General features: G+C 55.6%; 1 protein-coding gene across 1 annotated transcript in view; it reads right to left on the reverse strand.

The window, feature by feature from the left end:
- Nucleotides 1-3,518: 3,518 nt before the first annotated feature.
- Nucleotides 3,519-12,887, reverse strand: part of CTNND2 (catenin (cadherin-associated protein), delta 2) — a 665,207-nt gene continuing 655,838 nt past the window's right edge. Inside the window, exons 24-26 of the mRNA XM_012721744.1 lie at nt 11,948-12,118; nt 10,506-10,579; nt 3,519-5,317 (exon numbers count right to left, since the gene is read on the reverse strand). Of these exons, the coding sequence (XP_012577198.1) occupies nt 5,057-5,317; nt 10,506-10,579; nt 11,948-12,118 (506 nt within the window). The 3' untranslated portion in view covers nt 3,519-5,056. The remainder of the gene's footprint in view (nt 5,318-10,505; nt 10,580-11,947; nt 12,119-12,887) is intronic.

Here is a 12,887-nt window from a genome sequence, read left to right on the forward strand (position 1 = left end):
AGCGCACCCCAAGTACTTCTATCAGGCCACGAACTATCCAGCGCACCCCAAGAACTTCTTCTATCAGTCCACGAACTATCCAGCGCACCCCAAGTACTTCTTCTATCAGTCCACGAACTATCCAGCGTACCCCAAGAACTTCTATCAGGCCACGAACTATCCAGCGCACCCCAAGTACTTCTTGGTGCTCAGCTCTCCCGCTTACAAAATGACATAGCGTTGTGATGCTGGGCTCTTGGCCCCGAGAACCGGCTTGGATGGACAGAGGCCGGCACGCTCGGATGAACGCTGGCCTGGGATGTCCCCCAAAGGACAGTCACAGGATGGGAAAGACATCAGCTTCAGAAGCTGAAGGAGGCCTTACAATTCTAAATCCAGTTCTCTTCCTCACGCTCTTACCAGGGATGAGTGAGCTTGGCAATTTTCACATTTTAGAAGGAAATTCAGGAGTGTATTGTAACTTACACCCCTTGTGGAATTTGGGTGGCACCTGGAAACCTGAGACCAGACTGTCACACTAGATGTGAACGACAGAGAGAGATCATGTGGTTCACACAGGTTCCGGTCAGGTTTGGCCAATGTGCAAGTCGTGAAACTTCTTTTGGATTTAGAGACGGGGTTACCAGGGTGACCACAGGGCAGAGGTCAGTTTGATCTCCATGCGACGCTGCCTGGCCTGCTCACAGTCAGGCAATGAAGAGGCCACGGGGCCTAAGAGGAGCCAACCCTGCGGGTGTCGGCAGGCCGTGGCGGGCCTGGCAGGCTCTGCAGCACAGTGCACGCTCTCCAAGCTTGCATTTGGTGTCCTCTCCTGGTCATGCAGAGGCTGCGTGGATGTGCAGCAGTCCTGCTTGGCTGCTGAAGTCAGGTCTCCATGAGTGGCCTGGCCTGGCCATGCATCTCCTGTGCCGCCTGAGCTGAGTCATCATGGGTATTTGTGGTTAGTTGGCAAGACATGTGGGCGGCTTGGACAGAATCCTTGGTAACAGCATTTTCTCAGTCAAGCTCCCCTACTTCACAAGAATGGAAATGTCACCCGCAGATCAAGGGCTTCTCTACCCAATGTGCATAAATGCCAATTATATGCCACCAGGGTTTGGGAAGAGAAAGGATTTTAATGCTAAACCAGTGCAGAAGGAGGTATGAGCCCGCACCTCAGATTTACCCTCCTGAATCACTGAGGAGATGTGCTTTTATCACTTTTTGGGAAGTGGTCTTGGAGAACAAGAATTGAATGCCATTGGCTGGGGGCACAGAAAAGATAGTTTGCCATGAGGTTGCTGGGCAAAGCAGACAGGAGAGAGAGAACTGCAGGGTGGCTGAAGGCCTCTGCTGGAGGGAGACTCTTGTTTTAGAAGGCTGGTGCTCAGCCTCCTCTCATGTGGATGCCTCGTGGACAGAGGGCTGGCGTGGGTTCCTCTAGCCGGAGAGGCAGGATTGCTTGGGGCAGAAAGCTAATCCTGGAATTGTAACAATAGGGTCATCTCTCATCTGATTTCACAGCCGGGCTGAAAAGCGAAAGTGGCTGGACTTGGATTAACAGCTCAGCTGTGGGCGGAAGAATCAGACCTACTATCAGGTGGGGGTCAGCATCTAGGGATGCTTCCAAAACAGTGTCTCCAGAAAGCCAAGCCTGACTTCTCAGGGGTCACGGTTCTCATGGATAGGGAGACGGTATCTGATAGTAAAAAAGAGCTGACATCAGAACAGAAAGGGAAGAAATAAATTGATATAGATAGATATATATACACATACATACATATGCATCGTGATGTGTACATATATTCAGAGGAAGAATATATATATATTGCTACTGAATTTAAACACTGCTTTTTTTTTTTCAGCAGCAACTTTTCATAATGTGTGAGTTTTGGTATATGAAATAGATCATCCTTGTTTAATCTTCACCTGGTTAGCACCAAGGATGATGTGAAGTTTTGTGTCACCCTAGTTCTTCTAAGCCGGTTTGTTTAGTTATGTAATTCAGGATAGCTAATGAGGATGGAAGCACTCATGTGTGGTATTTCAATTGAATCAGGACGAATCAGTCTTATTTTCAAATATGACTGTTATTCATGATTGTGTGGTTTATGTGTTCCTTAGCCTCTGGTGAACAAAACTCTCAAGTGAAAAAAATATGCAAACTTACTGTCTGGGTTTTATATTCCATTATATGTGCACTGCGCAAATGTTCTCACCACGATCAGAGTGAGAACAGAAAGCATGTTTCCCGCTTCGTCCCTCCTTTTCTATGAAAAGCACCATTCCCATCTCGGCAGACAAATTCCAGCGGCAGTCACTTGGGCCAGGAGGTCACACTTCATCACTTAGCACAATGAAAACGAAAACAAACATGGTTTTCTTGCCGCTTGGGGTTTTTACCCAATATACCCCATGTGATGAGTAATAAATCACCAGCTGGCAACTGGTCAATCTTTATCACCAAAAAAGCCTGTGCGGGCTTTAGACCATTTCACAATTCAGGTAAAATCCCATCTGTGTCCACCTCTGTTTATCTACCAGCCACCTACCTACCTATAATCTGTTTCTATTTCTAGCTGTCATCTACCGAAATATTTGCCTCTATATTTAATTCTAGTTATATCTTCCTTATGTTTTCCTACTCTATATCTATTATTTCTTCCCTTTGTTTTTACCTTTTCTTATAGCTATCTACATTTTCTTCCCTTTTTCTTTATTTTTCTATTAGGTAGCATCTCTCTCTCTCTAAGTCATCATCGTCATGTCTGCTTGTGTATGTGTGGATGAAAAGGGAAAAAGAATAGGTTTGAAGAACTATGCTTAATTTCTTCCTCCTACCTTCATCTCTGCTACCAGAGGCTCCTGGCTGAATGTGCTCCCAGCCTGGCAGTGTGTGCTCAAGAATCCCCGGCAGCAGACACATCCTTGTCTTCAAGGTCACAGGGGTTGGGCGTTGGAGACTAAAACCATAAAGCAGACATAAAGTCCCTACTAGGAGGACTTTTTAGTACATACATTAATTTCTCCTGCACAGCACAGCTCAAGCCAGGGAATAAGTCCTGCGGTTACTTTTGGGAGAGTTAAAGCCAGCTATTATGTTATGGACAAATCATGTCGATGTGACAGTCTCTTATTGTCTTTAATCTGCAATCTCTTCCTGGTAACTATTCTCTGCTGTGTCCTTCCATGACACAGGTGGAGCAGAGACATTATCTGTGCTGCTACATATTTCTCTCTCGGGGCTAGAGCATTCCTGTGTGGCAGCCCAGGGACGTGGGGTCTTCACTAAACAGCATGCCAAGATTCCCCTTGTGGTTCATTTGTGGGACAACATCTATGTCAGTGTCACCTACAGCGCTACTCTGGAAATTAGCTTCCCAGCTGCAAAAATAGACCTGCACACAGAGTCTTCTGTTGTTGTTAAATTTGGAGAAGGAACCCCAGATTTTAAACTTGGAACTGAATTGAACTCTACAGGGTGAAAGGGACCAAGTTTCAAAGGAAGATGGCAGCCAATTTCTTTTGTTATTTAATTTTTTATTTTTTCAAGAACAGTTAACATTTACTAGGCACCTATGGCCTCAGTCACTTGCATCTAAAGAGCAAAGCTAATTTATCCACAGCCCGTGTTCTTTAAATGGTTAGCCTCATTTCGTAGCTCTGTTAACCACTAGTCTAACATTAGCTTCAAGTTCAACTTGAGTCATCTACTCCCTAGTTGTTACTGCTCCCTGCCACACGAACGAAAAGGTTTTGGGGGAAGAAGGTGAGCAGTTCATATTTTCTGTGGATACTTCAAGTAATTGGCCCCAAAGTGAAATGATCGAGTTGGCCTTGGTTTATCATGTTCTGAGGGCATAAAACATGGATGGACATGGACCTGTAGAAAGAGTCTGTCTCCAAGAATGGGTGAAAATCCTCTAACTTTACTTCAACTGGCCTAATATCCTGAGTCACTAGATGGTTGGAGAATAGATACAGTAACAAACAGATGTACATTTATACCAAAAACCAAAAACCAAGTTTGTACAAGATGAACAGCAAATGAAAGCGCTTCTATCAAAATAAAGTCTCACACAGGTCATTTTTATACATACAGGGACATACGCACCCCCACGCACGCACAGACATACGAGCAAGAATGTGTATTTTGTAAGATTGGTCCTTGGAAATAGACATTCTTAGCAAATATGGATGACAGATCAATTGTAATTTATTTTCTTTTAACACTGTATCATCATAAAGAAAACTGGTATAAATGAAAAAATCTATTTCAAATATCTACATCTAAAATTTTAGGCAGTGAAAAAGCACTTTGTTGACAAGGAGTGTGGAATGGTGGATGTTAATCGTCAGAAACTGCTGAACGCCTTGCTTAGTTGCCACAAACAAATTCACAGATCAGAACGAACAATACTGCTAAATATTCCTTTTTTTCCCATTTTTTTTGTTAAAACATACTGGGAGAAAGAAAAGAAAAAGAAAAAACTGGAAATCCATACATCTTCCAAAAGTTTGAAACTGAAGCAATATTTAGAACCATAGATGAGGAGAGACTTCTGCATTGGTGTAATATACACAATGCTCTCTTCTTCTTTAATCTGTAATGTACATCAAATACTTTACAACAATGCATTAACAAAAGGCAAGAAACGTCTTGCTGTACAGAGGAACCCCAATGCAACGTGAAGCCTAGAATCACAACGGATGAAGAGTAAACAAAGCGTGAGAAGCCGCCCCTACAGTGTTGAAGTCTGCCCCGGGTGCCTCGCCTGCACGCCCCGGCCCACCGCGTCCTGCTGTGGCAGCCACGTTCGGTATCGAGCACTTCGGCCCCTCTACGGCTCAGGCCACGCGTCGCGCCACGTCCGCTTCAGGGTCGTCTAAGCTTCCTAGCGACTTCCGAGTTAACTCTCGGTGTGTTTAGCTTTCTAAAACAGCTCTGAGTATTTCCTGACGGGTTATCACAGCCTTCCTACGGAACAGGCTTTAACAAACTAAATTCGCAGGGGAAAAAAAAGAAAGCAATGTCTCGTGGTAGGCATGCACATGCACTGTTGCGGGCGCCTCCCCCTCACACCCACGAGTCGGGGGAGGCGGGATAGTGGCTTGTCTCATAGTTCAGTTCACTGTAGGGTCGGGCGGCGGAGTAGAAGTCGACATAGTTGCCAGTGGACTTGAGGCCCAGGTGCATGGTGTACTCGCTGGCGGGAGGACGATGGTGGACCTGGTCCTCGAAGAAGGACTCGTCGTAATTTCGCGTGGAATTCTGGAATGGCTGGTAGGTCTCGTAGTCTTTTCTGCTGGGCTCCTGTGGGACGGGCTGTGCTGAAACCTGAGCAGGAAGGAACAGCCACCGGTGAGTCTGTTGCCCTTGACCCAAGCGCCTCGGCCGCCGGGCCCCTTCCTGCCCCCAGTCAAGACCGAAGGCCCGGCCCAGCGTGGCGTCCCTCCCAACACTGCTGACCGCGGACGCCTTTCCTCTTAAAGTGGGCTCCTGTGTCCACACGCTATCATTCTAAGTTTTTTTTTTTTTTAAACATGGTAAGATGTGCCATGCAAAGTCACCATCTTGACAATTGCGGGACGCATAAGTCAGTGGCGTTAAGTGTGTTCCCGTTGATGTGCACATGTCACTATCGAGCTCCAGTAGTTTTTTTATCAGCCCCCCTCCCCAAGAAACGACCCATTTAGCATAACCCCCTTTTTCCTTTTCCCCCACCCCTGACTGCTGGCAATTGCCATTGTCCTTTGTGTCTCTGAACTGGGTGGTTCTAGAGAACCTCATAATTGGAATCATATATTAGTCTTTCTGCATCTGGCTTCATTCACGTGGCATAATTTCCCCCAAGCATGGTGGAGCATGAAACAGGATTCCTTCTTTTAGTTTTATTTTTTTACAACAGTTGAATTTAAGATGTTTCTATTCCTTTTTATGGGTGAGTAATATTCCACCACAGGGCCATAGCATATTTTGTTTACTCATTCATCCACGAATGGCACTGGGTTGGTTCTACTTTTGATTATTGTGAACATTGCTCCTGTGAACACGAGTGGACAGATATTGCATGCTTTCAGTTACTGGGGGATGTATCTAGAAATGAAACTGTTGGATCTTGTGTTAGTTCTGTGTTTAACTTTTTGAGGAGTCACCAACGTGCCACAGCAGCTGCCCCCTTTTACTCGAGAACCATTTCCTTTTTTTAATTAAAAAGGAATAGACTAGAGGCTATAGAGTAGTGGTAGCTCATTTTCATCTTCTCTGCATTTTCTCTCTTCCCCAAAGGTGTTGCAATCCAATCCCACGGAGACAGTGAAGATGCCACCAGGCATCCCGCTGCCAGCTCAGAGGCTGAGACCAGCCCCCTTGGGAGCAACGGGCATCCGTCAGTGCATCACGCCTGCCTACCTGACAGGAACTGCGCCTTCAAAGGCCACACAGAAATGCATGGCGGCAAAGGCCAGCGCACGCAGACGTTTACAAGACGTTCCCCAGCTTTGTCCAATTAGTAACTGAGCGAGCGTGGGGGTACTGTGGGGTCATGAGCTTGCAGCTGGGAGGGAAGGAGGGGCCTTCAGAACGACCTGGGGTCCCCCAGCCCCACGCAGTCTCCCAGTTTCCATTCCTGTCCTCTGCAGGTTACGGATGCTGGAGCACTGAAGGGCGGAAGGGAGCCCAGGAACCCTCGCGATCGTGGACAGCAAGCTCAGGCGTGCGTGGGTGGTGACCGGCAGGCCGAGGGCCCAGCGCTCTCCCCTCACAGCCCAGGAGGCCGAGCCATCCCTGAAACTCCCCGGGGCACACCCGCTGTGCCCGAGCCCACTCGCGGGAGGAGGCGAGTGGCAGAACACTCTCAAAGAGACCGCTGGGCCACTCTGGAGCAGATCCGGCAATTTCCTATCAACGTGACGAAGGTCCTCTAGAAGCTGGCCGCCATTACCAGGTGGCGACATGTGACGAGTGTGTGGAAGGCTTCTGCCAGTCCGCACGTCATGCTTCTCTCCAGCAAGTGAGACATGTGATTGATCTACATGCAAATCGACCTCTTCAAAGCAGCAGAGGGCTGAGAGCCGTATCAGCACGGCCACCGGTGCGCACAGCTTCTGCTGGCTGGCGGCGGCCCAGCGGGCGAGGCTCTGTCCGTCTGCAGAGGGGCCAGCCTGTGAAGGCGGGCGCCCGAGGACCTGGCCGCCGGACCTGGGGATCAGCCGAACCCGAGGTTCGGCGTCGTTCTGGCCGGGGGACTCCCGGTTACCCAAAGTGCCTTTGTTCTTTGCAGAGCTGTGTGCTGTGCTCGGTTTCTTCACCCCAACACCGAGCTGCTCCCCCAGCTGGGGCATGCACAGGCCCAGCGTGGGGCGTGTGGGGAATTTACACAGGAGGGAGCCAGAGTTTACTGCGTTCTACCTCCGTGGGCCCTGAGCTGACTTGCTTCTGAACACAGGCGTTGGCACCGAGGCGGGGGTGGGAGGTGGGTGCCCGGCACAGGGCTGCGAGCCTGAGCGGCTGCTGTGGCCCCAGGTACCTGGCACACGGGGAGCTGCTGCCGCTTCTCTGAAGGCGGCGCCCTCTCTGGGGCCGGGAGGCCTGGGCGTCCACCGCTGTGGGTCACGGGACCCACACCCGGGAGCCCTGCATCACGGCATCTCTGCTCACCTTTCCCCTCAAGCGCAGAACGCCTCATTTAGCTGGTGAACGGCAGGGCCAGGCCCCCTCCCTGGCGTCTGCACAGGCAGAGCCCCCTTCGGGGTCCTCACCGCCCCCACGCTCGAATCCGTCTGCACGAGGGAAACAGCCGCTGTCACAGAGGGCCAAGGGCCCCTGTACTGCGAAAGCTGAAGCCCCCAGGGGTGCCAGGAAGAAAGGAGGTGAGGAGGGCGCTGGTCCCCAGGCCGCACCCCAGTTCCCGCATCAGCATCACTGTCAGAGACGCGGGTCCCCGGCTCACCGCAGACTGAGTCGGAAGCTCCGGGGGTGCTGGCTTACGTTCACCCCGAGACCCACTGGTTCCGAGGAAGGAGATGGGCGAGGTGGGCAGAGGGCCGAGAAGCAGGCTGGGTCTGCCCGGTCCTGGCGGGGTGACCACCAGCCCTTGTGGGGACACTCTGACCTGCCTGCTCACCCAGAGGGCCCCAGGACACTGGCAAGGAACGTACGAGGCTGTTTGTGGTCACCGCTAATCATTCAGTTATGGGTCATGAAAATGCCGGAGTCTGGGGACTGGGGCCCTAAACCCCGCCGTCGGCACCCACAACAGCTGCCACTGGGACTCGCTTCTCTGTGCCGCTCCCGTGAAGGCCGTGCGCCCCGGGGTGACCACAGCACCCAGGAGACAGCGCTCACCGAGGACAAGCTGGCCAGACGGGGGCACCGGCCCTCGGCAGAAGCCGGGCAGGCTGGCTTTCACAGCCCGAGAGGTTATGGGGTGCTCTCGGCTCAGGGGTTCCCCAGAATGAGTGCTGGGCCTGGCGCGCAGCCACACCCACGTGGCCGGAGTATCCGAGCCGGGGAAGGTGCTGACGGGCCGTCTCTAGAAGCACGGACGGGGCAGGGACTAGCCGCCGGCCCTCCGGCCTTCGGGCGGTCACTCCCCACTGGGAAAGCGGCAGGCGAGTCCACTCCAGTGAAGTCCCACTCAGGGAAGCGCTTTGCTCGCCGTCCCCACGTTCCCTGGGGCGTCAGAACGACCACCTGCAGCCCTCTCAGGGGACGTCTGAGGCGCTGCTCACCGAAGCAGGGTGACCGCTGCCCGGCCGCCCACTTCCCGTGTCGGGGCCCCAGGTGTTGAGGGCCCTGAGCTCCCCGGGGGGCCAGACTGCCGCCCTGCGGCCACACGCTTCCCAGCGGCAGGCACCGCCTCACCCCGCTGCCCTCAGCGGCGTCCGCCCGCAGCACCGAGCCTCCACGCTGACGACGAGGCTGAGTCCAGCACAGTGTTGGGCACACGGGCGAGAGGGCGCGAGGCTGGGCTGAGCCCCCCGCAGGGAGGCCGCTGAGGTCGAGTGCGACGGCTGAAAAGCTCCGGGAGGCTCCGGGGAGGCGCGTGCCCCTGCGTCACCGCAGTGTCCACCAAGCTGGGCCGCACCGGGCTTCGCTTCGCTGCCGGCGACAGAGACCCCGGGCGCAGCCTGGGCCAGGACGTGGGCGCTGGGGCAGTGTCTCGCCCCGGGGGACCGAAGACTCCCCCCACACTCTGGGATGCCAAGGCAGCGTCCTGGCCCCGACGGCCACTCACCGCAGCCGGGATTAGCTGAGAGAACAGTGTCCAGGGCCGATTCCCCGGGCGTGGGGTGGCCACTCCAGGACACTGTGTCCATTTCCCATTGCTGGGGCTGTGCTGACCTGGGACCAGTGGGGCACCCCGGGCGCACTCCTCCAGCGCCCTGGACCCTAGTTATTCATTCCGGACCTGTTTACTCTTGGCAGAGACCGGGCCAGGGGAAGCTGTGTGGGCAGGTGTCAGGTGGGTGCGGGACTGGACACTCGCAGGGGCTCAGACTGCGCCCGGCTCTTCCAGAGCGGCTGTGCGTGGGCCAGACAGTGGGGTGAGGGGTTGCTCTGCCCCCCACTCTCCTGTCTGGTGATGGCAGATGAGAGAAGAAATGGCTCAAGGACGGGGTGGGGGGATCTCTGAGGTCCCCCCTTCCCTGGGGAGTGTCCCTGGACAGGGCATTCTACCTGGAGAAGGGGGTCCCCCTGTCTTCTAAGCCCAGCAGGTGCTGAGAAACGCTGAAAGGGCCTCTGCCCTGCGGGCTGATGCCACGGTGCCGTCATCGGGCAAACAGCTCCCAGTGTCCCCCCAGCCAACCTGCCTGAGGCACATGTGGAGCGCAGCAGAAGCCTCTCCTGCAACGGCGGCTACACTGTCAGCCCTGAAGGGTCCCGCGGTCCCGCGAGGCCACCAGCGAGGGGAGCGTGACCTTCTGGACCAACGAAGGGTCAGCGGCGGTCGTTTTTGCTGGTCAAGCTCCCACAGGGCCACAGAGATGACGTGCACACACGTGCCGAGTCTCCCCTGACAGCTCCCCTCACGGCACACGCGGCCGGGGGACAGCTGGGCGGGAGGCGACTCTGGTGCAGAGGGGCGGGGGCAGAGGAGCCGCCCTCTGCGCCCCAACCCAGCGAGGGGGTCCCACCCCGCCGCGGCCGCACCCTCCAGCGCCCTGCTGCTTTGTGTCTCCTGGGTGAGCCCACAGCTTCAACCAGACCCGTGGGGGCGCCGGCAGCTGCCGGTTACAGGGGTCCGAGCACCCCTCCAGAACTGCACGGTGCGTCTGGGAACCAGGTGCCAGGCACGCACGCTGGCAGTCAGCCGCGTCGGCACAGGGGCGACTTTGCGCGCGAGGCCGCCACGGGGTGCCGAGGCCGCCACGGGGTGCCGAGGCCGCTGCGCCCCGCGAGGGGCAGCCGCCAGAGGAGCAGGACTCGCTTTTCGCGCTTGTGCACGCAGCCAGGCGCGAAGCTCTTCTGCTCCGGGTGTTCCTGCGCGCCAGATGGGCACAGCGCAGACGCGCTCCCTTACCTGGTTGTGTTTGATGTCCTCGGCGGGCGCACCATATGAATTTCTATACAAAGTCGAAATTCCAGTATTTTGAGCTGCAAGCCAGAAAGAAACAAAGCGTCAGCAGGAGAACGCCGTTCGGGTGAGGCCAGGGCCCGGCTGGCGCTGCCCGGGCCGGGCTCCTCTGGCCGAGCCGGCGTTCTCCGCCGGGTCTTTGAGTCCCACAGCCCCAGGCTGCCGCAACAGCGTTCGCACTGTGCACGGGCGGGCGGGGGCGGAGCAGAGGCCCTCTGGCGGGGTTTAGCGCCTCCTTTCCTGGTGGGACCTGGCGGGTAAAACGAGCTTGTCACTTGCACCGAAGCGTGCAAGAATCTGTATCAGCAGCCTCGTTCTTTGCTGGAAAATGACAAGAATGAAATTTCTAATTTGAGCTCCCAGAAGTGCTTGATCATCTCCCAGACAGTTCATCGCTCAGAGGCTCAGGACAGGCAGGCAGCACCACCTGCCCTCCAGCCCACCTGTGTGTGGCGTGACCATCCTGCCCTCAGGGAGGAAGGAGGGAAGGAGCGAGGGTGGGGAGGGAGGGGGAAGGGAGGGAGGAAAGGGGAGGAAGGAGGGGGTGGGGAGACCTGCTCTGGCTGCCAGCCGCTTCCAAAGACCTATTTACCTGCGTCCTCACCTGGAAGCCCTGGGGCTCACACCACAAGCTCAGAGGAAGGTCCTAGAGCACCACACCCCTATGGTCACCGAAAAACAAGAAACCCTGGAAACACTGTCCAGAGTCAGTGGGGTATAAAACACCCCAGAAGTTGCGAAGAGCTAATCTGCTTGCAGCGCCCACGGGATCATGAACTCGGTGGACACACCGCGCCTTCTCGCCTCGGCTCCTGCAGACAAGTCAGCGTGACCTGCCGCGCCACGCGCGATCCACACTAACAACGCCCAGCGGTGTGGTGAACCCTCCTGGGACGCCGAGCCTGGGGAGAGCCTGCTGGCCGCCGTACAGCCGCTCGGGGATCCTGTCCGGTGCGCGCCGTCCCGTCTCTGCGCTCCTGGGAGCACCGCCGCCTCGCTGGCGGGCCGATTCTAGGGTCCTCCAGAGCCCAGGGGACCCCCAGGCCCTGCTCTTCTTCCACCCTGTTCCCAACACCTGCACGGTCCCCTAGAGACCACCTGGATCGCGTTCTCCGCGCTGCCCTGCAGTGATGGCCGAGCCCCAGAGGCCCCGACCTGGCCCTGCCTCCTGCCTGGCAGCGGCTGTCTGCTTCCCTGGCCACGCCGGCCTCGTCCTTCACTCAGGCTCGCCAAGGCTGCCTTGCTTCACGATGGTGGCCGTGCTGATCCCGCTCCTTGGAAATCCCCCCCTCTGCTTGCTGGTGTTAGGTCAAACACCTCCTTGACCACGTCCCCAAAGGGGACGCCTCCCTCGGCTCCGCCACCCTGACCTGCTCACGCGGCATTACCGGGCCGGCGAGCTTGTCCTGCTGTTGACCGTGGGGAGAAGCTGCCTTTGCGCTTGCCAGAAGCTCCGGGGGCATGAGCGGGCTGTCCTGCCTCCTGCATGGGTTTCCCAGGACGGGGCGGCGCCAGGGCGGCCTGGGCTCGGGAAGCCTCCTGGAGCGAGAGCTTTTTAGCTGGGTGAATGCACAGAGGAGCAAATTCAAAACTCTGCCTTCTGAGCTATAATTTGCTGAAGGATAAGGTCACTTGAAGTAGTAGGTGACATTTTGTTTCATTCTGTCATCTCAGAATAAAAAAATATTTGGCGTGTGGTGGACACTCACAGGGCCGGAGCCTTGTCCAGCCCTGCCCCGGTGCCCTGCGTCTGCTCAGTGCAGCCCCAAGAACTCGCCCCTGCTCACTGGCCACTTCACCTGCTCACAGGAGACCGCCGCTGAGGGAGCTGACGGCCTTTGCGAAAACATGAAGCGGGTGTCTTCTCGGCTGCACCCTGGGTCAGAGCTGTCACCACCAGCGTCCCCTGTCTCCACCCTCACCGTCCCCTCCGTCACCACGGTGATCACTGACTTTACACGGCACTTTCTGACCTAACAGAAACCTTCCTGGACAAACACGTTACTCGGCCAAGACCTCCGTGTTCTCACGGACCCGCCGCGGGACGGGCGTGCGGTTCGGGGCTGCGTTTCTAAGTCAGTGAGCGCAGAGCTACATGTAAGCCTCCAAGCAAGTTTGGGAAACTGCATTTATCCCAGCAGTGGAGTTGTGGAGATCCTGCCTTTTCTGGGAAGACGAAGCATCTGGACACGGAGCCCATTTTCTGTCGCTGGATAAGGTGGCGGGGCAGGCTCGTGCGCCACTGAAACGGTCACAGACAACCACAGCCACATCTAAAAGCCCGGCGAGGCGGCTGGCGAGAGCGTCGCCCTTCGCCAGGGTGCCGTT

The sequence above is a fragment of the Condylura cristata genome, unplaced genomic scaffold, assembly GCF_000260355.1.
Source record: "Condylura cristata isolate star-nosed mole 26May11 unplaced genomic scaffold, ConCri1.0 scaffold00007, whole genome shotgun sequence".
In the NCBI taxonomy this organism is placed as follows: domain Eukaryota; kingdom Metazoa; phylum Chordata; class Mammalia; order Eulipotyphla; family Talpidae; genus Condylura; species Condylura cristata.